Below are 23568 nucleotides of genomic sequence, written 5' to 3' on the forward strand. Positions count from 1 at the left end.
AGACCAGTAAAAAAAAACCTTTGTGCACGATGGGATTGGAACCACCATCCTTCCGTTCCGCAGCCCTGCGTACTAATGGCTACGCTACTTCCTGCCAACGCATATGCAGCTCTCCTTCTCTATAGACGCTGAAGAGTGTTTGCAGAAAGGCGTCGAATCAGACGGATGTCTCCCAGACACCGTCCAGTGTCTCCAGCATTTAAGATTCACAAACAATTGTGTGCTTAATTAACATCTTAACCACACATCAGTGACACAAGCAGCAACACCGCGCTTAAGCCTTTCGCCTCACCGCACTTTAAGTCAACAACGTGCCCCCCTGAATTTTTTTTAATGATGTGGAGGCGTATGGTTTGCTATCCTCCTGGCGACTCTCGTCTTTCGACTGCAGTGTGAGCAATGCGAGAACCTCGCGATGGCGTACCTTTTTTTCGAAGTCCGTCAAGGCCGGCTCCTCGCCGCCGTCCCCGTCGGTGGCGCCACCGCGCGGCCGACCGCTGTCCAGCAGTCGAGCCCGCAGTGCGTGCGCCTCTGCCGAGTGCCTCTGGCCCTGCAGACGCAGCTCGTCGCTCAAGCTGGCCACGCAACGCCGGTACCGCTCCACGGAGGCCTCCTTCTGGCGGAGCAGGGCCTGTGGACGCGGTGCAATAAATAAATAAATAAATAAATAAATAAATAAATAAATAAATAAATAATCCGTCACTCAATCGATCTACGAACTATAGTCGGATACAACTTAAGTCTGCAGTGAAGCTCCGCCCACATTCAGCCTCAGCGCACAGAGTTCCTCCACGATGAAAAAGTAGTCCGCTGCTTAAACGTTTCTTGTTACCTAAACAAGAAGCTTATCGCAAGAAAAAAAATCATGAGCTCTAGAATTTTGATACGTGGATTGTTTTAGTCCAGTAAAACGTAGAGTTGAGCTAGTTGGTACATGTTGCTGGGAAAAAAAACAGCGCCAGGACGAAGGACAAAGAAAAGAGGGCAACAGGACCGGCGCTGACTATCAACTGAAAGCTTTATTAGAAACAACACGCAATATATACTTCATCGACAACCAAGAGCGCATGGCAACACAAAAAGCTATAGTGATATATGAATCACTTGGATCAAGATACTTTAGTTCACAGTCATGAACTGTTACAGAGGGGGTGCTCACGCACGAGTCACTGTTTTTTTTTTTGGATATGGAAGGCTTCACTGATTTCCCGTGTTAGTTTATCTTTGTGATTGTACAGGATCCTAGTTTCAATAAAAATGGGGGTACATGATTTTTCAGAAGAATCAGGTCGGTTATTCTGGGAACAGTTCCTGTAATGCAAGGCCAAGTTTGACGACGGAGCCCCTTTTAATGAAGTGTTGTAGTCTCTTAAGCGGGTGTTCAAGCACCTTCCTGTTTGACCTATATAGGTCAAACATTAAAAAGCTGATTTCGTTTACTGGTGCGATTGGCTAGCGGAGTAATACAGCACGCCGCGGACCGCTGCTGTTAGTAACTGCTGTTTTCTTAAGTTGTATTCTAATCAAGGTAGTGAATCAAGTAGACATCACTGCACTAGAACGGCTACCTGGGCAAGCTGGTACTTCAAAGGACCAGCTTATAACGACGATACACAAGGGAAGGCACGCACCACCCGGCTTGGGTGCGTTGCCCGGTGTGTCGTCGTACACTGGACCATGGCAATCAGACATCATTGGCTAAACAAAGAAGTTAGTTCAGCAATATGCGTTGTGGGGATAGTTGGTTCATTCTCAGAATTTTTTGCGCACACAAAGACGACACAGTAAGGCAAGGAAGACAGGACGGAGCGCAAACTTTAACTGTTTTATTCAAGAAAAGTACATGATATTTGTACCAAAAATATGGATAATCATAGATGCCACGTGCAAGCCAAAAACCAGGAAAAAGCACAAAGGAAGGGCACAGGTGACTCACCTCTAATCTAATTTATCTACAAAGGCAAAATCTTTGTCATACAATGTCAGAGATGGTGTGCTAACGCATGAACTACCACCTTTCCTGATATGGTAGGCCTCCGCCAATTCCCGGGCAAGCGTGTCAGTGCTCCTGCACAAGATGCTAGTGCCTTGGAGCCTTGCATCACACGTTGTTTGTTCTTGCTTTCTGTTTTTCTTTCTGTATTGCTTTCCGTTTGATGTGCCTTGAATCATCCCTAAGAATAAGAAGAATAAGAACGGGATGGAGCGCATATGGCAGGTTCTCTCAGATCACGAATTGCAGTTTACCAATATCCCTCAAGAGAAAAGTATACAACAGCTGTATCTTACCGGTACTCACCTATGGGGCAGAAACGTGGGGGCTAACACAGAGGGTTCAGCTTAAGTTAAGAACAACGCAGCGAGCTATGGAAAGAAAAATGGTAGGTGTAACGTTAAGAGATCGGAAGTGGGCAGAGTGGGTGAGAGAACAAACTCGGATTAATGACATCCTAGTCATAATCAAGAGGAAGAAGTGGGGGCTTGGGCAGGGCATGCAATGCGAAGGCAAGATAACCGCTGGTCCTTAAGGGTAACGGAGTGGATTCCAAGAGAAGGCAAGCGTAGCAGGGGGCGGCAGAAAGTCAGGTGGGCGGATGAGATTAAGAAGTTTGCGGGGATACGGTAGCCGCAACTGACGAGGGACAAGGTTAATTGGGGAGACATGGGAGAGGCCTTTGCCCTGGAGTGGGCGTAGTCAGGCTAATGATGATGACGTCACTCAGCTAATCGCCAGATCCTGGACGAGGCGTAGCGTGTCCTCTTGGCGCATACCCTTGCGTCTTCTAGCTATTCTCTTGATCACCCTCGAGATCTGGTTGTTGGCGAACCTGTAGTGCGCCAGCCATGGCGCCAGCCCTCGCCGGCACAACTTACGCGTGCTTCTTCCCTATGCCTCCGGCAACGTGAGGTGAACGCCGTTGCGGTCGAAGTCTGGGGCGTCCCTTCAAAGGAACCCGACCGCACCCCGCGCGCCCCCGCATCTGGCGCGCTGTTTCCTTCTCCTCCCTTTTCCCTCTCGCAGCGGCGGGGCGCGCCTCCCGCGCTCCCTGCCGCAGCTCCGTTGCTCAGAGAATAAACGGTTGAACAGAACAGACGTCTTGTCTTCGCTGAGGATCTCCGAGCAGCTTACGCCCTACAATTTGTGACCCGGTTTTCGACGAACCTAAGAAACGTAGAGCCAAGGTTTTCTCCACGCTGAAGACAGGACGTCAACGCACGCAGCTTAAATGGAACAAAATCAGCCACTTACGCCCAACCTCAACCAGACAACGCCAGATGTGCCCGGCGAAGCCGTCTCTGCAGTCACAGTGCGTCTCCCACCGTACTGGGAACGCAACCCAGCCGTGTGGTTCCTGCAAGTGGAATCTCAATTCCAGCTTTCGAGAATTTCATCACAGAAGCAGAAATTTCACCACGTGGTCGGCGCACTGCCATCAACAGCTGCAGAGGAGGTGTCCGACATACTCACCTCTTTCAGCACCAATCCTCCGGCACATCCATATGATGACCTCAAGGCAGCCCTACTGCAAAGAACGGCCGCGTCCGAAAGGACGAAAATGCAGCAGCTACTCTCCGCGGAGGAGCTCGGTGACCGGCGACCCAGTCAGCTCTTGCGGCGGATGACGCAGCTTCTCGGTAGCAGTGCGCAGGCCAAGGACAATGCAGTGCTACGTGAACTTTTTCTACAGCGCCTGCCGTCCAACGTCCAAATGGTGCTTGCCACAGCCACAACCATGGACTTAACATCACTCGCCGCGCTAGCCGACAAGGTGATGGAAGTGGCCACCCCGGACTTGACCACTTGACCGTCGCTGCCGTCAGCACGCCCACACAGTTGTCGCCGTTGGCCGTCCCCATCACCACTCCTCAGCCGTCGCATATTGCATCCACCACCGCTACGCCTTCCGAAGTTGACCGCCTTTGTCAGCAGCTCGAAAAACTGATTGCGGCAACTAGACACTCAGAGCCGCCTCTACGCCGTGGGCGCCAACGTCACCGCTCCTCAACGCCTGGACAGCGCGGACAGCGTGAGCGAAGTCAATCCGCAGGCCCACGCATCTGCTATTACCATCATCGCTTCGGCGCCAACGCCCGCCACTGCCTCCTGCCTTGCAGCTGGACGGAAAACCGGCCGGCCGACCACTAGCGGCGACGAGCGGTCTGTGCCAAGAAGAGTGTCGCCTTTTCCACGTCTACGACAGAACCACCGGACAGAAATTCCTTATTGACACCGGGGCCCAGGTGAGCGTTCTCCCAGCCACAAAAGCAGAGCGTGCTTCCACTGCAATTTCGTACCTGCAAGCAGTGAACGGTACGCGCATACCTGTTTACAAACAGCGCTCTGTGACGCTCAACCTCGGGCTTCGAAGAGTCTTCCGGTGGGTATTTTTAGTCGCCGACGTTGGTTCTGCCATAATTGGTGCCGACTTTCTAACGAAGCACGAGCTCTTCATCGACGTAAAGCGGAAGCATCTCATTGACTCCGCAACTAAACTCTTTATTCACGGCATAGCAGCGCGCGCAACTACCGATGTAGCACCCTCATGCGCTACAGTTGCCAAAGAGCCGTTTGCAGCCCTGATTAATGAATTTCCCAAGCTAACGTCACCCCCGGATTGGACTCAACCCGTCTGCCACGACGTTCAGCACCACATCATAAGATCGGGACCACCTGTTTTCTCTCGCCCACGACACCTGGCTACGGACAAACTCAAGGTGGCCCGTGCAGAATTCGAGCATATGCTGGAACTTGGCATTATTAGACCTTCATCCAGCAGCTGGGCATCTCCACTCCACCTTGTCCCGAAGAAGTCAGGAGACTGGAGACCATGCGGAGACTATCGTTTTCTGAACACCAAGACCGCCCCGGACCGATACCCATTGCCCAACATACAAGATTCCACGTCTTCTCTGCACGGTGCAACCATCTTTTCAAAAATCGATCTTGTTCGGGCATATCATCAGATCCCTGTAACAGAAGTAGATATCCCCAAAACAGCGATCACGACACCATTCGGACTGTTTGAATTCTTGAGAATGCCATTCGGACTTCGCAACGCTGCGCAGACCTCCCAGCGTTTCATCGACTCCGTCGTACGTGGCCTTCCCTTCGTGTTCGCCTACGTGGACGATATTCTCGTGGCAAGTTCATGTATTGAAGAACACCTGCACCACCTCCGCCAACTTTTCGAGCGTCTTTCGACTAACGGCATTGTTGTCAACACCGAAAAGAGTGAGTTTGGACAACCAGCTCTCGAATTTCTAGGCCATCACCTGGACAACAACGGCATCCAGCCGCTTCCGGAAAAAGTGAAAGCAATCACCGAGTTTCCCAAGCCCACTTCAAGCACGAAGCTCCGCCAGTTTCTTGGCCTCGTAAATTTTTAGCGCCGATTTATCAGAAACTGCGCCACCCTGCTTGAACCACTTGACCGCATGCTGTGCGGCAAGCACTCGGCGAAAACGCTACACTGGGACACCACTGCGGACGATGCCTTCAATGCCATCAAGCGCGCTCTGGCCGACGCCACTCTACCCGCCCACCCAAACCCCGATTATCCGCTGGCACTCATGACAGACGCTTCCAACACTGCGCTCGGAGCTGTCCTTCAGCAACAGGTCAGTGGCGTGTGGCAACCCCTCGCCTTCTTCTCAAAACGCATGACTCCTGCCCAGACATGATACAGTGTTTTTGGCCGCGAACTTCTCGCCATATACCTGGCAGTGCGTCCTTTCCGCCACTTGCTTGAGGGCAGAGCATTTACCGTTTTTACGGATCACAAGCCTCTTACTTACTCAATTGGCCGTCCTGCATCCCTATACACGCCACGGGAAGTGAGACAACTTTCCTTCATATCTGAGTTCTCAACTGACATCCGACACATCAGTGATGCCGACAACACACCGGCTGACGCCCTCAGTCGCGTCGATGCCGCTACACGCAGTCGGTTTCCGAAACATCGACTTCGTCCTCCTTTCCCTTCGACATACATGAACTGTCCGCAGCGCAAGCAAGCGACCCCGAGCTTTCCCGCCTACGCACAGCGCAAACATCCCTGAAGCTCGAGACAGTCCTCATTGCAGACGTGCCAATCGTTTGTGATACCTCCACAGGTACGCCAAGGCCCGTTTTGCCCATCGTTTTCCGCAAGAAAATCTTCGAATCCTTGCACACCCTTTCCCATTCTGGAATTCGTGCAACTCAAAACCTGATCAAATCCCGCTTTGTCTGGTTCCGCATGAACACCGACATTCGCGACTGGGTCCGCGCGTGTGCACCCTGCCAGCGTGCGAAAGTACACCGGTACCCTATGCCCCCAACCCAGCGTTTCCTGCAGCCTGACCAACGCTTCGCAGTAGTCCATATCGACATCGTTGGCCCTCTACCCCAATGTCAAGGCTACCGGTATTTATTGACATGCGTCGATCGCTTCACCCGATGGCCTGAGGCTACACCAATCGCCGACATCACAGCAGCCACTGTCGCCGCGGCCTTCGTCTCTACTTGGGTAGCGCGGTTCGGCTGCCCCACCACCATCGTCACGGACCGCGGTCGCCAGTTCGAGTCATCGCTTTTCACAGAACTCCTCAAACTGCTCGGAGCAGCACGGCTACGGACTGCATCTTACCATCCACAAACAAACGGACTCGTACAGCGTTTCCATCGGCACCTCAAAGCAGCACTTACGGCGCACGGCCCCCCCGCCAAGTGGCTCGATGCTCTTCCGCTCACGCTGCTCGGAATACGATCTGCCTTCAAAGAGGACCTTTCGTGCGCCTGTGCCGAGCTTGTTTATGGAACCTCCCTTCGTCTTCCAGCCGATTTCTTGGAAAGCGCGAAACCCGCCGTCCCGTCCACAGCAAGCGAATACGTCGACAGGCTCCGGCATATCCTCCGCCACCTTCAACCACAGCCGACGCGAGAACACCAACGCACTGTGTACGTGAGCAACCCATGTTTTCGTGCGTTACGGCCCTGTGCGTGGTTCCCTCCAACCCCATTATCTCGGCCCCTTCCGCGTCCTTGAGCGCCGTCCTTCCACTTTCCTGGTAGACTTGAACGGAACACGAGATGCAGTGGCGCTCGAACGACTCAAGCCAGCGTACATCGAGGCCCCAGTCTCTTGCGTTTCGGCGCCTGCACTTGCGACAGCCCCATTCATTTCCGACCGACAGCAAGCACCTCCGGCTCGCCGCGTCCACTGGCATCCCAGCTGCCCACAGAAGTAAATCGTTCGTCGCCTTGGCTTCCTCTCTCGGGGGGGGGGGGGGGGGAGCCGTGTAGTGCGCCAGCCATGGCGCCAGCCCTCGCCGGCACAACTTACGCGTGCTTCTTCCCTATGCCTCCGGCAACGTGAGGTGAACGCCGTTGCGGTCGAAGTCTGGGGCGTCCCTTCAAAGGAACCCGACCGCACCTCGCGCGCCCCCGCATCTGGCGCGCTCTTTCCTTCTCCTCCCTTTTCCCTCTTGCAGCGGCGGGGCGCGACTCCCGCGCTCCCCGCCGCAGCTCCGTTACTCAGAGAATAAACGGTTGAACAGCACAGACGTCTTGTCTTCTCTGAGGATCTCCGAGCAGCTTACGCCCTACAAACCTTAGGGTTTCGGTGGCGTGGGACACTTTTATGTTGCTCTGGGCCCAGAAACCCAGCATACTGGTATTGTTGCTCTCTTGGATCTTCTGACCCTCTGTGGGGCCGGGGGATTTGGAGATTCCTCCTCTGTGCACCTGGATCACCTCGGACCTTTCGACCCGCGACGCATCCAGCTATCGTCCGCACATGTCTCCATGGCCGTCACGGCCTCCTGAAGGGTCGCCTCTTTTTGCGCGAAGGAGTCACTGGTTTCACCATAGCGTGACGTTGTTGGCGTACAGGGCATAACCCAGGTCTAGGATCTTCCGTAGATCTTTGGTCAGCGCCAGCGTAGCGATGCTAAAGAGGATCGCGGAGAGGATCGCCCCTAGCGGCGTCCATTTGTTCGGCACGTCGAGTTTGTTCGACAGAGTCTGGCCTATTCCGATGGTCGCCGTCCCGCATGTCAGGAAGACTTTATATAATCAAAGATGCCTTCCCGCAGCTGATGTCGTTCAGTCCCTTGATGATCGCCTCGTAAGAAATGCTGTCGAAGGTGCCCTTCAGGTCGAGTGCGAACAGCAAATGTTCTCCTCACATTCAGATGCGCTTTAGGACTTCTTCCCTTAGCATTAGGAAGCCCATCATGGTGTGCGAGAAGCGATCGTCATCCTTGATGCAGTTTTGGTGGCGGGTTTTCATGACCCTTTCGCACTGAAACAAGTGAAAGGAGTCATTAACGCTGCCGCGTCATATCTTATCTTTCTTTTCGCTGTTTCGCTTTAGTTATTTTCAGGGTTGGGAAATTTCCAGCCTAAAATTTCCAGGGTTATATGCAAGAAAGTTCGACGGGCCGTTGACCTGCGGCAGAGGCATGCACAGGTCCCTTCACAAAGATTAAGCCGAAATTCATGGCAGTCAGTCTTTAGGTCTTCTGTGTAGCTGGGAAAAATAGGGCACAAAATGTGGGCCCCCTCCCTCAAGCCCTCAATCCGATTAAGAGGGGGGGGGGGGGGGGTTGTCACCGCTCCCCTTTCCCGCCTCGGTGCGTGCCTGCTCCTGCAGGGAAGGAAATCCAGACTTCATCTGCATCCCTTGGCTTCTATCTAGCGGCTCCACTCTCCTTCATTTTGGCTGTAGCGTTCCTTCTCGGTCCGTGCTGATTGCAAACAATGCACGGAACTCACTGTGTACAGCAGCAAGAGCTGTTTCTGCGAGACACTTTCGCGAAGGATACATGTGTAGACGCGTTTTGCGGAGCGCAGGTATGGTGCTGTGGAAGATATGGAAGGAAAGTAGTTCGCAGCTTTTGGAACAGACAGAGCCCAGGGGAGAGGACAGGGGCGAATTTATGGGAAGTGCGGGGGCGGTGGGGGACGGTCGCCCCCGCCCCCTCCACCACCGCCTTCATTACTGACCCATAAATCCGCCCCCGGCAAAGGAGGGGAGGTATTACAGAGCCTTGACATCCTTCGTCGTCACCGAGTTCGACAAGCGGTCATTAAACGACACCAAATGCTTCGAAATGCCTCTCGAATGTTCTGTGCACGCCTGTGAAACGGTTTCAGAGGGTTATTCGGCAAGGCGCAATCACATTTTTGTGTACAGGAGGCGGGTGTCTGGATCTCGCCGTGAAGAGATAAAGAGAGGGATAAAAGCGGGTAAAGATTTTAAAAGCATGCAATGTTTACGCTTCCTCTCGCTGATTATCATGTGCACGCAGCATATGGTCAGTGTGGCCAATTTATCTGCTGAGTAAAATAACAAAAATCGCAATATGAGCATCCGATTCACCAGAATTTTAGCATTCAATGACGCTTGCTGCGTGGCAGATAAGGCCCCTACCCCTATGCTTTAAATGCACAATGCATCGGCGGAAAACAAGCATTTCATGCAGTAATTCTGGCTCTTCCCCTCTGTTCTGAAGTATCTATATGTCAGAGGCTAATGAATGTCTTAAATCCTGGATGGTTAATTTCCGTGTATGGCACATTTAGCACTGAATGCATATATATATATATATATATATATATATATATATATATATATATATATATATATATATATATATATATATATATATATATATAATAGTCGGACGAACCACTTAGTCCGCTCTCACAAATCAAATTTCTTTTTACTTTTGCACGAGAGTGAAGAGGCTAAGTGAGGAACATTCGTCGAAAGTAGCAATGGGCGTCCTGATAAATAAATAAATAAATAAAACGAACGCAGAAAGTGGCAGCCGTCTTCCGGCTTCCTTCTTAGCGGCAGAGCGGAGGGGTTTGTTTCCTCCATTTTGCCAGCTGCCGACTATGGCAGCTGGTTCTCAGAGGCTGCAGACAACACCGGACGCCGGATTGTTATTTTTCCGGCATGGGGCTCTAATCTCGTTACTCTAAAAAAAAAATCTCAAAATGATTTTCAAAATTCTCCGCCCAGTCGGAGGTTTCAAAGACGACCGCGTCCAAGGGAATGAAATCGCGTCAGTGGCTCCTTGAAAGAGAGAGAAAAGGGACCGCGAGCTTAGAAAACCGTGACAAATGCGTTCTGGCCGGGACCGAGTCAGCAAGGACCGTGGGGGAGCAAAGACAAGCGCTCGGGGAGCACCGCTTCGACGAAAAATCCATCTCGTGGTACACGGGCAGAAGTGCGCGCTGTGCATTGCGTTCTCACGAAAAGTGGTTGTTTACAATCGTCTCTATCCCTACGCACCTGTTTTTACCGCCGAACCACACCGGACAGCGAAATGCAAATAGAAGCCCACGGTGATTTTCTGTGATTGTTTTCGAAGGTCTTAAAAATGCAAGAACAGGCAGGATATGAGAGGTCCGGCTTGACCGGGGCGGTCTATGTCAAGGCTCTCTAAATGGTTCTTGCTGACGAAATGTGCGCCAGGATGCGTAGTTGGAACCCGGAGTCCGTGGCATCAGGTTTAAACGGATGGCTACGCCTGCAGCGGTTTGCCGCAGGTTTTCTACATCTGTGTGTATACCTTGCAATTAGTTGCATACAATCCCTAGTCTCCATTGGAAACAGTCTCTAGCCTCGTCTTCATCGAAGTCAGCGCTCCAAGGCTCCTACAACAGCCGTCACCACAAAGATTCACTCAACAGCCACCCCCCCCCCCCTCCCCCAGACTGACTGTACTGTTTGCTTTAAGACGCATTGCAAGTAAAGAAAAAATCATCATCAGGTCGGCGAGGAGCTTTTGTAGAGCAGCTGTTCTTTGTAATTCAGTCACTATTCCAGGTACAGTGACTACATTTTCCGACGTCGACGTTGAATTCGCCAACGAGTAGCCTAGAGGAGGCATTGACAGCGCCGCCTTATATAATGTATACACCGTTGGTGACGTCAGAAACTATGAAACCCAATCAGAAGTGGTGTATGTGCTACGTGGTCTGCGAGTGGTTACGTGATGTGTCACGCGAATGACGGCGACGCTCACGCTTGGAAGGAGCTACTAACGGTTCCGCTGGGGAAGTTATTGCCTACCCAGAAGGTTGCGGACACTCACCTGCAGCGAGCCGACGGTCAGCATGGCCACCCGCAGGGACTTCCTCAGCTTCCTGTCGTCCCAAGACGCGGCGTTCTCGGTGGCCGCGCGAGACAGCGCGCTCCTCAGCTCCCGGACGATGGTCTCCTTGGCCCGCAGCGAGTTCGCCGTGATCTGCTGGTTGCGCCGTTCCTCGTCCAGCATCTGCGCACAAGCGCCGACGTCCGTGGGTGTCTGCGCGTGCTGCTCTCTTTACCAAGATAAACTGAAACCGATTAGATGTTCTCCTAAAGGTTTCGTTCAAGTTTGCCTTATATTTTTTCTTCCTCTTTTTCCATTTTCTTTTCTTTGTTTCTTATAAAAATGGTCTATAGACAGTCTGTGGACTTCTTATTGACTCTATTGACTCCCTATAGATATAGATTTTTGTCTATTCATAGTCTACAGACTGTCTATAGACACAAGTATACTAAAAGTGTATGGCCATAAATCTATGGATTATCTATAGACTGTCGAAGGCATTTGTATTGCCTATAGACTGTTCTCTAGGATTTGTCTATAGAAAGTCTGTAGACTTTATAGACAGAATTCTATAGAAACTCTATAGACTGTCTAAAACATTTTTTGTAAGGGATAGGTTCCAAATCATCTGTCGCAGTTCATTCGCTGACTTACCTAGCGGGGCTATATGCCTCCGGAAAGTCGGAAATTTTCAAGGCTCGCTCTGTTACCTCGAATGAATAGCTCATCCATCATTCTGTCTGAAGGTCAGCTGTAGATATGCGGTGAAAAAGAAATCAAAGGGATTTCGTCGTCTTGCATGGCGCCTTCTCTAATTTTCTTTCTCAGCGATGCTGGAGAAGCATGCATCCTGTAGCTGACGTCTAGCGGTGCTGTTAATTAGACGTGCTCAGAGAAGGGACAACGCAGCGAGCTGTGGAAAGAAAAATGTCAGGTGTAACGTTATGACATCGGAAGAGGGTGGAGTGGGTGAGACAACAAACGCGGGTTAATGACATCCCAGTTGAAACCAAGAGGAAGAAGTGGGCTTGGGCAGGGCATGTAATGCGAAGGCAAGATAACCGCTGGTTCTTAAGGGTAATGGAGTGGATTCCAAGGGAAGGCAAACAGATAGCAGGTGGCGGCAGAAAGTTAGGTGGGCGGATGAGATTAAGAAATTTGCGGGAATACGGTGGGCGCGGCCGGCGAACGACAGGGTCAATTGGAGAGACATGGGAGGGGCCTTTGCCCTGCAGTGAGCGTGGTCAGGCTGATGATGATAATGATGACAAAAGGGAATGCACATGAAGTCCGTGCACGGTACATGAGGTCAGCTTACTTTAAATAGGCAAAGCGGAAAGTTGGGCAAGTTGGATAACGTTCATGATGTAAAAATAGCGCACAGGGAACACAAGGGACGGAAAGTAAACGACGCAGACAAGCGCTGAGGATTTAAATAGGCAGCTGACTTCAATCCGGAGCAGCAGCAGTATGCTTTGAAACATTGTATATGCGTTGAGGATTTTCTAATGACTCTGATGCGCGGTGTCCTAGGTCGTACAGATGATTTATAAGTACTTAAATTGGGGTTATGTGGTGCATAGTACTTTACAAAGAAAACAATGGCGCCTACAAATACAAACACAGCGGTAAAACGACGCAGGAAAAAGGCTAAAGTTTTGTACAGTTTCCGAGAAAATCCTGGTGTCACGTTTTCATGCTAAGCAGCATTCTGTGCCTCATGGTGACTGCTAAATATGCGCGAGAGATACTCGTCACCCATTCAAGAAAGTAAAAAAAATTGTCAAGAAAAAAAATGGAGAAAATCAGTGAGTACAAGAGGTCCGTAATGGCTATCCCACATACGTCTAAGGTATCTAATGGACTGAAGAAATTTCGATGGAGGCGAAATTCTAGAGGCCCGTGTACTGTGCGATGTCAGTGCACGTTAAAGAACCCCAGGTGGTCAAGCTTATCCGGAGCCCTTCACTACGGCGTCCGTCATAGCCCGAGTTGCTTTGGGACGTAAACCCCAATAAACCAAACCAAACCAAATTACCGCTGTCTAGCAAGGAGGCCTACACGGGCCATACAGGAAGATACTATAGGGGAAAGAAGTGCTGCTGCTGGCTCAGATGCATTACTGCGTCCCCAGAAACACCGAGTGGTCCGAGAGTGGAGCGGTCATTTTGCGCGCTGTGGGGTGCTCGTCTCGAAGCATCTGCTCTTCCACCCTTGTGCTCGATGCGAGAAGGAGCCTGAACGATGAGTACACGAGCTGCCATGCATCCCGGCGTACGCCACCACTTTTGAAAGGCGCTGGCAATTTCTTGTTAGATTTTACAGCAGCCCGCAGAGTTGCTTCGGCTATCAAGCCGAAGGGCTGGAACCCCGCTTCTGGGAAATTCTCGGACGGACGCCTCTTCTAGTGTAAGTGAACATGCCCATAAAAAATACATCACTGCCACAGATGCACTGTTAGCGAGCGCTGACGCGTCCAGGGAACATGGCAGAAAACTGAGCTAGATGGCATACGTTCATTATAAAAATCAAGGCGCTAACAAACAACCACATAGAGGGGACACAGCGCTTACTCGCAACTACAAGAATTTTTAATTCAGAAGCTTCTAGATATACAAAAAAACCAAAACAAACCCAGAGTAATCGCCCGCACATATACGGACCGATGTGCGGGAAAAGATTAACACGCGGTTTTCAGCCGCTCTTTCAACAAACTTATCTCTCTACTAGACGAGCCAACTGAAGGGTCACTAACACATGTATGCCCCAGGCTTCAACTATCTCCCGCGTTTACACGAGCAGGAGGGTGTTACAGAGGAGGAAAATATTTTTAGGTTTTCTGGCGTTTTTGCTGATCGACTCTGCCGTTGCTCCGCCGATCGTTTTGCTCTGCTTTTGCTGTTTTTTTCGAGCTGTTTGCCATTAGGCATAATGAAAAAGGAAAGAAAGTTATAAAAAGGAGTGCAAACAAGCCTCGCTTAAAAAGCGGCAAAAGTTCGCGATAAAGCGATTATCTTGAGTCCACCTGCTATAGTCGTCTGCAACGTCCCATCGCAGGCCAACCTTTCTTAGGAAACGTCGTCTTACGGAAGCTGTAGCCGGGCAAGTCCACAGCAAGTGTTTTTCATCACACTGGTCGGGCGCAGCACTACAATGGGGACACTTGTCTGTCACTTAGTTATAAAAAGGAGTGCAACAAGCCTCGCTTAAAAAGCGGCAAAAGTTCGCGATAAAGCGATTATCTTGAGTCCACTTGCTATAGTCGTCTGCAACGTCTCATCGCAGGCCAACCTTTCTTAGGAAATGTCGTCTCACGGAAGCTGTAGCCGGGCAAGTCCACAGCAAGTGTTTTTCATCACACTGGTCTGGCGCAGCACCACAATGGGAACACTTGTCTGTCACTTCGTAACGTTTGTCACGCCACCGATGACGCACAGAAGGAGTCAGAGCCGCTCCTGCCCGAATCCGGCGCACAGATACCTCCTCCTCCCGAGTGAGACTCCGGGGGAGAGGGTACGAACACGGAGGAATTAGAGCGCGTGTTCGCTGACGCAAAGACTGTTTCTCGGAAACATGGGACAGGAACGGATCTGAGGGAAGAGGGGAAGGTGGCGGGATATCGGATGTGTCAAGGTGTGTCATTGCATCCACATGAATATTATGCGGATCCTGGGCATGCCCGCGAATCCATTGTATACGCACAGGACAGGGGTATTTTGTGCAAAGTTGGTGAATGGATTGTGTAACTTGGAATGTGCGCCGGACAGCCTTAAGCTGCTTAATGGCGGCAAGGGAGTCGGTGTAAATGTGTACAATATTGAAAGTAGGTACGAGTGGAAGGGAAGCAATGGCATTGTGTATCACCTGAAGCTCCAAGGCAAGGGGGGAGCAAGTATCCGCGCTATATGTAGCGCGGGAGTTAAGATGAGGATGGGAGGGACTGTAAACTGCAGTAACTCCCTGCACTGCTGTGTGTGATGCATCGGTGTATATTATGCACCCTGAAGGAAGATGGGCGGCTGATATCGGCGTCGAAGCAGAGGGACGATTGTCTGTGAGCTGATAGTATGACCATGGAGGAAGAGTCTGTAAACGATGAAGCTGAAGCGACATCTTGCGTGCTCTGTTTGCCTCACGCTGGTCGATAAGTTCACTCAATGTATTAAGTTGAGCATACTCTTGCAGAATGGGTATGGGTGTGATACGAGGAAGATAAGTTATGGCGCGCATAACCTCCCGATGACGATCTGCGCTGGCTTAGGTCTTACTGCTGTAGCGTGTTTGGTGCTATCGGATTCTTGCTTCCAGTTCTCTTTTTAGGCTCGGAATGCAGTGAATTGATGCATAGAGGGCCTAGATTGTGGCTAACGACGCATTCGGTAGCCAGCACCTGTGTGTCCTGCATACGCCTTTCTCATCTGGTCTCGCTGCACTTTGATATACGATGCTGCAGGAGTAGTACATTAGGTCAGCAGGCATAGGGGCCTCTTGATAATGTAAATCTTGGGTATGGGTTAATCGGGTTCATAGTCATCATCATCATCAGCCTGACTACACCCACTGCAGGGCAAATGCCTCTCCCATGTCTCTCCAATTAACCCTGTCCTTTGTCAGTTGCCGCCACTGTATCCCCGCAAACTTCTTAGTCTCATCCGCCCACCTAACTTTCTGCCGTCCCCTGCTACGTTTGCTTTCTCTTGGAATCCACTCTGTTACCCTTAAGGACCAGCGGTTATCCTGTCTTCGCATTACATGCCCTGCCCAAGCCCATTTCTTCCTCTTGATTTCAACTAAGATGTCATTAACCCGCGTTTGTTCCCTCACCCACTCCGCCCTCTTCCGATCTCTTAACGTTACACCTATCAATTTCCTTTCCATAGCTCGCTGCGTTGTTCTTAACCTAAGCTGGACCCTCTTTCTTAGCCTCCACGTCTCTGCCCCATAGGTGAGTACCGGTAGGATACAGCTGTTGTATACTTTTCTCTTCAGGGATATTGGTAAGCTACCATTCATGATCTGAGAGAACCTGCCATATGCGCTCCACCCCATTCTTATTCTTGTAGTTAGTAGTAGTAGTAAAAGACTTTTATTCGACCATAATTTATAGGCCGAGCATGTCGACCGCCTGGGCGACCAGAAGCCGCTGTTCTTCTTCCCCTTCAGCGCCAAGCCAGTCGAGCCAGGTGGTGATGAATAGAGAGGGTGGGGGGAAGGAACCCGACTGCTGAGCAGCCGGGCAATAGAAGGGGCAATGGGCCAGGTCCGCATAGATACAGGGGCAGTTGGGACAGGAAGGGTCCGATCGATAGCGATAGAGGAAGAGGCGGGACGGGGTGATAACTGCATTCATCTGAATGTGCCGAAGAAGGCGAGACTCCGGCACCGTGAGTGATGGATGAGGGGGAGGGTAAAGGCGTTTGTCGAGGCGGAGCTCAAGGTAGACCTCTTTTAGGGTGCGGCGAAGGGTGAGTCTCCCACCGTCCTCCGAGGGCTTGGGCCAGGGGATCAACGGTGCCCGGAAAAGTGTGTCGCGGGCGAGCTGATGGGCCAGCTCATTGCCGTCAATCCCTGAATGCCCAGGGACCCAGCGGAGGAAAACGATGGAAGGCTGCAGTGCGGAGACCGCTCGTTCGACCTCCTGTTGGAGAGAAGGGGTCAGGGTGCGTTTCTGTATGTGGTGTATTGCGGCTTGTGAGTCTGAATAGACTGTGTACTATTGGAGAGAGAGAAGGAGGGCAAATGACTGGAGGGCATGCGCTATGGCGAGGACCTTGAGGGACAAGGAGGGACCTGGAGGGTGTAAATACGGCCCGCTGGTGTGGGTTTCAGGAGCAGGGAGGTGTGGATGGTATGGGGCGTAGCCGCAGGAACCTCGAGGAGCCACGAAGGAGGCATCCGTGTAAGCTGCACCCTGGGTATCAAAGAGAGGGGAATGGTGCTGTGCGGCCGCATGACGACGTCCGGCGTGCAGGACGGGGGACATGTTGGTCGGGAGGAGAAGGATACGAAGATTGGGAGCGGGGGTGGGATTCTTCTAGTTATTTCCCTCTCATGATCCGGATCTGCGGTCACTACCTGCCCTATACTCCGTTTCATACATAGCTGTCAACGCAGCCAAGGCTACGGCGCGTGTTCGCGCTCCTCGTCCGCATCGTAATGTAGTGCGTCAAAAGTGAAAAGAGTAAAGAACTCAAAATTAAAGTTATTATTGGTTAATATTGCAGTATAATGATAATGGTGTTTTATTTTGCAGAAAGATTGCTTTTTCTTTAATGTTCTTCAAAACAGAGTGCCTTAGTTTTCTGGGTTTTTTTTCGGCTCCTCCTGTATCAGGTTTTCGCAGCTAGGCCGGCCGGCGATGTCGTCTGCTTTCGTCTTTCGGTTTCCGAGAATGCGAAAATGGCACCGCTATCTCCTACTCGCTTGTTTTCTTCGCCCACTGCGGCTTTAAAAACATCTCCTGCTCGCATATTCTCCAAGCTGAAGCCTCCGAAAATTTCGCAAGACTGCAAGCAGGTGATCGTCAGCGTTTACTGTAGCGTAAGGAAGCGCTTCCCGGAGAAGACTGCGCGTGATGTTCTCGAAACTGTGGGCGAGGTGACCGGGGTGAGCCCTCGGACAGTTGCGAGGTTCAAGAAAGAAGGTCTCTCTGCTGGAATAAGATCACCTTGTGTGCCGCATGCTAAAAAGTCGCTCATTGCCCGAGAAAAGCACTTCGCAATCATGTCTGTCGCCAATACAATACAGTGCCTTTTCCCTTCGAAGCAAGTAAAGAGCGCTGTGTTTTTCAAGGTAGGCATTAGAGTTTGACAGTTTCGACTTTCTACCTAATGATTATTTTAATAAAAATAAAAAAAGAAGTGAAAAAAAAACAGCAAAAGCCGGGAGTCGAACCTTGGCATCTTGTAAAATGAACACACAGGCGCGCGCTTCGTACCACTCAGCCACGACGCGAGGCGGACGGATACATTTTGCTTGTTTTTTGCAGAGGACTACTTTCGTACCTTTGGCAGCGTTGACAGCTATGTATGAAACGGAGTATAAGTAGACATATTCTCTTACTACTTCCATCACCTGGCTACCAATTGCGAACTGCTGTTCCCTTGCTAGGCTGTTGAACATTACTTTGGTTTCCTGCATGTTAAAGGTTCATAGTAATGTACCTTGAAGACGGCGTGAAAGGGGAGAAGGAAAAGACAAGCGTCGGTCCCTTTTCATGCGCCTGCTTCGTCCTCTGTCCTTTACGTGTTGCCTTGATAAAAAAAAAATTGGCTGTGGCTTAGCTAAGCTTAAGCCTGGATATCTCGAAGCGAAAAGCTGCGGCGACGCTTGTGGTTTAGCTTCAGTTTATACTTACGGTTACACTTAGGGATTAGCTTTCTGGCTTTTCCGAAACGCATTGTCTTGGGTATAAAAGGTTTGTACGGAGGCGGAGGAGGAGACGCGTCTAGTGAATACGGTGTTGTCTTAGAAGGTTGCTTTAGAGACATGCACTGTGGTGTCCATTCCTTTCGGGCGTACGCCAAGATGTGAGAGGCAGGCATTTCCTTTCCTTAAAACCAATTTTCATTTCATTTCCCTTAATTAAGGCCCTTACGGCATGGTTCGGATATGCACCGAGATATGAGAGAGACAGGCGTCGTTTCCTTTCCTTAAAACCTATTTTCTTTTCATTTTCATTCCCTTACGGCACGGTTCGGGTGTAGACCGAGATATGAGAGTTTCCTGGCGCACTGTTTCTCTTTCATTAATTTTTTTGTTTGTGACATTTTATTTCTGTCATGCCTTTTTTGTTTTTGTTTGCGTCAGCGGAGGAGGAGGAGAAAAGCATTTATTTGGTAATGTACAGAGAGGTGCTCGGGGAGAGGCCCCTAGTGGGTCTCACCCCTTACAATACTAGTCGGAGTCCCTCATTCCGGGATCCCGTTGGTCGAGACCGCTACACAAGTCCGCCGAACCAGGGCCTGCTGGGCCGATAGTTCCTGGCAGCTGAGTAGGGCCGCCTCCCAGTCCTCTCGGGTAGGGGAAGGGGTGATTGGGGGGAGAGAAGGATTTTTTCTGCATGCCCAAACCATGTGGAAGGTGTCGGCCACCTCCCCACAGAATGAGCAGCGGCCGTCAAAAGAAGGATTAAAGTGCTTGAGAACCGCCGGGCACAGCAAGGTGTTTGTAAAGAGCCTGAGGAGAATTCGTTCGCCAGCTTTACCCAGTCCTTTCATAGGAACGGGGTATCGCCGGTGTTCGGCACGATAGTGCTCAGTAATTTCTTTAAAAGAAAGGAGAGGGCTGTGATCTGGGTTAAGCTCCTCCCAAGGGACGCCTGGTGCCCGGTGAGTGAGTGCGCGGGCTGCCTCATGGGCGGCTTCGTTACCTGGCATGCCTTGGTGGCCGGGGACCCATATGATTGAGCGATGAGTTGGATCGCCGTCGCGAGTACTGCGGTGCAAAATTTGGTGAGCGAGTGGAGTGATTCAACCGAACTCAAAGTTACGACAGGCTCCTCGAGAGTCTGTGAGGATGAATTTAGAGTCGGGATGGGAGGCTGCGAGGGCGATCGCCACCTCCTCCGCATGCGTTGAGTTGGGCGCTCTGAACGAGAGGCCGTCCACCTGTTTTCCCTCGTGTATGACTGCAGCCGTGTACCATTCCCCCCTGGAGCGGTAGGGGCCTGCAATGTCGACGTAGAAGACGTGTTTCTTTGAGCCATAGTGGCGGTGCAGGGCATTCGCCCGCGCCTGGCGCCGGCCATTATGGTCCTCCTTGTTCATCTTAGTCGGAAGGGGTCGAACGTAGAGGGCGCTTCTCCACAGTTCTGGCACTCGAACCCGTTCCATGGTATGGTGATCATGTCTGATATGTAACCGGTCCAAGAGGCGGCGACCGGACACGGTCTGGGCGAGACGCGTGTATTGGTTAACGAGATGCGCCTCGCGGAGTTCTCGATAGGTGTTCACCACCCCCAACGCGAGAAGTCGCGCGTTGGAAGTGGATATCGGGAGGTCGAGGGCTCTCTTGAAAATTTTGCGGAGTACAATCTCCAAGTGATCTTCGTCATGTTTCCGTAAGCGGAGGTAAGGAGTCGAGTACAGTACTCGACTTGTTACGAAGGCATGCGCGAGCCGCATCGCATCCTTACTTCGCAACCCTCCTCGCTTGTTGGAAACGCGGCGAACCATTCGGCCCACCTGGTCGCCGACTTTGCGGAGTTTGGCAAGAGTTGTGTCTGCCTTACGATGTTGATTAATGAAGAGACCGAGTATTCGTAGCTCCTTCGCTTCACGGATGGGGCCGCTTGCGAGAGAAAGCTGAACGGAGATTTTGCATTTCGGAGAAGATCGAATATGCACAAATTCAGACTTGGAAGGGGAGCACTGGAGGCCGCAGTACGTGGCATAGTGGTCAACTATGCTCGCCGCTGCTTGCAGGCATTCCTCCATCTCTCCTATATTTCCCGTAGTGGCCCAGATGGTGATGTCATCGGCGTACAGCGCATGCTGAACACCGCCGACAGCCGCCAGCTGTGCCGGGAGATACATCATAGCAATGTTAAAGAGAAGCGGGGACAACACAGCGCCTTGTGGTGTGCCCCGCGTTCCCATCTCAAACGGGCCGTACTCGGTCTCTTGTATACGTATATAGGCCAAGCGGTCTGTTAAGAAATCTTTGATGTAATTGAATGTACGAGGACCACAGTTAATCTCGCTAAGGTGTTTTAGTATGACGCCGTGTTTAACATTGTCAAACGCACCCTTGAGATCGAGTGCTAGGACTATTTTGTCGTTGTGTGGGTGTTCTATAGGTTCGAGAACCTCGTGATGAAGCTGTAAAAGGATGTCTTGTGCGGACTTACTGGGTCGGAAACCGAACATGGTGTCGGCAAACGAGTTCTTGCTCTCGAGATATTCTGAGAGGCGGTCACGGACCATCGTTTCCATCAGTTTTCCTACGCATGAAGTGAGGGAGATGGGCCGGAGGTTGTCTGTGTTTACCGGTTTCCCCGCCTTTGGGATAAAGGTTACCAATGATGTCTTCCAATCCGGTGGCAACGAAGTGTCCCCGGTCCAAATGGCGTTAATATATTCGAGTAGGGTTTCGTATGCCCGATCAGGAAGGTTCGCCAATAATTTGACTGTGACCTTATCCCTCCCGGGCGCCGTCCCCCTGCGCATTTTGGCAAGAGCCGCGCGAAGGTCGTGAAGCTGGAAAAGTTGATCCAGTTCCGGATTATCGCAGCCTGCATACGAATAATCCTGCCCACGCGGGTCTTGATCCTGATTGAGGTATTGTGAGCGCAAGGTGTTCGCTAGCTGCTTCGTGTTTCCTTGAAAGTTGTGTATCGCGCGATTGATGTGTTTCTGTGTTTCCGAGCGTGTTTGTGTGGGGTCTATGAGAGTCCTGAAGAGCCGCCAAGTGTTGCGGCTGGACATATGTCTTGCTGCGCTGTTGCATCGATCTACCCAGTTAGTGTCTGCGAGCTGGGCAGCATACTCGGCAGCTTGCTGGGTGAGGTCAGAGATGCGAGCGCGGAGTTTACGGTTGTGTTTCTGCCGCCGCCATCGCTTAGTGAGGCTGCGGCGAGCTTCCCAGAGGTGCATCAGGTGGTTATCCACGTCAGGTGCACGCTCCGTAAGCTGGATATGGTTTTCGTGCGAACGGAGTGTTTGCATGAGTCCTTGTGCCCAAGTGGAGTAGTCCTGTTCCATGAGAGAAGTAACTGGGAGGGCCTGGCGGAAAGCGTTCCAGTCGGGAAGTTTGGCTTGCGCAAGGGGGCGACGTAAGGGCCGAGTGTAAATGACAGTGTTCAGTATACAGTGGTCGCTACCGAGGGTGTCCTCGGTGTTGATCCACTCTGCGTGTTGGATGTGTTTCACGAGGGTAAGGTCGGGGCAAGTGTCCCGAGTGACAGAGTTCCCTACACGTGTTGGGTGGACCGGGTCGGTTAGAAGAGTGATGCCCAGCGTAGATATAAGTTGCGCCAACTTACGACCACGCGTCTCTTCCTTGCAATAGCCCCACATGGGACAGGGCGCGTTAAAATCGCCCACTATCATGAGGGGGTCGCGACCCGCGATCCTTAGCGCTGCGCTAAGTATGTTAGAAAAAGTGATGTTTTTGAGTTTCGGGGGGCAGTAGATATTAAGTATGTGTGCGGGGCTATCTGTTCGCCGCAGGGGGAGGACAGAGACCATCACGTACGAATATTCCAAATTTAGATCGAGATCAACCTCCTGCGCTGTGTAACCCTTATGGACTAGGATACAGGTGAACGGGTCTCGTTGAAAAGCGTTATAGCCCGTGAGCTTAACCGCATCTCCGGTTTCTTGCAACGCAAGGACTGCGGCGGGGTGTTCAAGGTTGTCAATGTACGCCCTTAAGTGGGCGCGTTTGGTCCTGTTTTTGAAACCCCGACAATTCCATTGCACAAGGGAAAAAACTTGCTGTCTTTGCGGGGGGCGGCGCCCTTTAGGGTGTTGATTGGGAGGGGACGCAGCCATGTTGATTTGAAGGGAGACTGCCTTGGAGAGCCGGCACAGGTTCCGTCACCTGCGGCTGGATCGGTTCCGGCTCTTCCTTGAGTTCGGTTAGATCAATGGGGCGGTTGAATATTGATGGGCGGTTTGCGTCTCTGAGGGGCCCCATTCGGCGTAGAAGCCTGGGGTTTGACTCCAGCCACGTCTTAATATTGGCCGTCACGGTGGCCGTAACCGTGGCCGTGACTGACTTGAACAGGTTTTCTTGAATTTGGCCGAAATTTGACATCTGAGTCGCTAATGCGGCAAGGGCGTTTTCGAGGGCGGTGAAACGCGCGTCAGAGCTAGATGATGTCGGGTCCACCGGCACTTGTTGCATCGGTTCCGGAGCTGCATGGGCAATAGGCGGGGAGGACCGAGCCGTTTCTAGCGCATGAATTTTGGCCTGGAGTTGAGCATTTTGAGCCCGGAGAGTCTCGAGCTCACGGCGGAGGTCCGCAACCTCAGAGTTAAGGGGGGGAGGAGGAGGAAGGGTTGGTGGGGAAGAAGGTAGGGGAGTGCGGGGGGACGGAGGAGGCCCGTCTCGGCTGCCTACCTTTGGCTGTGATGTCTTCTTTGGTGTGCCAAGCGGACGGCCCTCGAGAGGCGGAAAATCCCCGTTCTGGAATACGGGTGCGCCTGGACCACGTGACGACTTTTGGCTTGTTGATGGAGGGGACTTGGAGACACGCCCGGGCAACGCGCCCGCCGGTGGCGCTGGTCCGGATGTGCATTGCACCAGCTTGTTGCCAGGCGGGGGAACTTTTGGAGTGGTGTCAGCTCCTGGGGGCACTGCACACTGACGCTGCTTTCGTTGACCGGTTGGGTTTCCCGGTCGGTGCAGCCTCCGGAATTTCGCTTTGCAGTCTTGCGAGCCCGTAAGGTGGCCGCCACCGCAGACGATGCAGGAAGGGGTGCACTCGTGGGTCTCCAAGTTGCCGTCTTCGAGGACTGCGACCGTTTGGCC

At 51.8% G+C, this 23568-nt stretch overlaps 2 protein-coding genes across 2 annotated transcripts in view; one reads left to right on the top strand and one right to left on the bottom strand.

Annotated features, from left to right (window-relative positions):
* The window catches only part of LOC149326770 (uncharacterized), a 249310-nt gene that overhangs the window by 30596 nt on the left and 195146 nt on the right, over positions 1-23568 (bottom strand). The window contains exons 27-28 of the mRNA XM_089563716.1: positions 11092-11274; positions 425-631 (exon numbers count right to left, since the gene is read on the bottom strand). Of these exons, the coding sequence (XP_089419842.1) occupies positions 425-631; positions 11092-11274 (390 nt within the window). The remainder of the gene's footprint in view (positions 1-424; positions 632-11091; positions 11275-23568) is intronic.
* Positions 3228-4207, top strand: LOC149326771 (uncharacterized). The gene is made up of 2 exons (XM_089563415.1): positions 3228-3801; positions 3849-4207. Exons 1-2 carry the CDS (start codon positions 3228-3230, stop codon positions 4145-4147), a joined length of 873 nt encoding a protein of 290 aa, XP_089419541.1. The 3' UTR covers positions 4148-4207.

The sequence above is a fragment of the Amblyomma mixtum genome, chromosome 10 (assembly GCF_055824585.1).
Source record: "Amblyomma mixtum isolate Tamu chromosome 10, ASM5582458v1, whole genome shotgun sequence".
Taxonomy (NCBI): domain Eukaryota; kingdom Metazoa; phylum Arthropoda; class Arachnida; order Ixodida; family Ixodidae; genus Amblyomma; species Amblyomma mixtum.

Bases quoted from the DNA above. Each gene is read 5' to 3' on its own strand.
- LOC149326771 (XM_089563415.1), top strand. From the start codon at position 3,228: ATGGAACAAAATCAGCCACTTACGCCCAACCTCAACCAGACAACGCCA. The intron at 3,802-3,848 runs CTTGACCGTCGC...TGTCGCCGTTGG, and splicing joins GGCCACCCCGGACTTGACCA to CCGTCCCCATCACCACTCCT.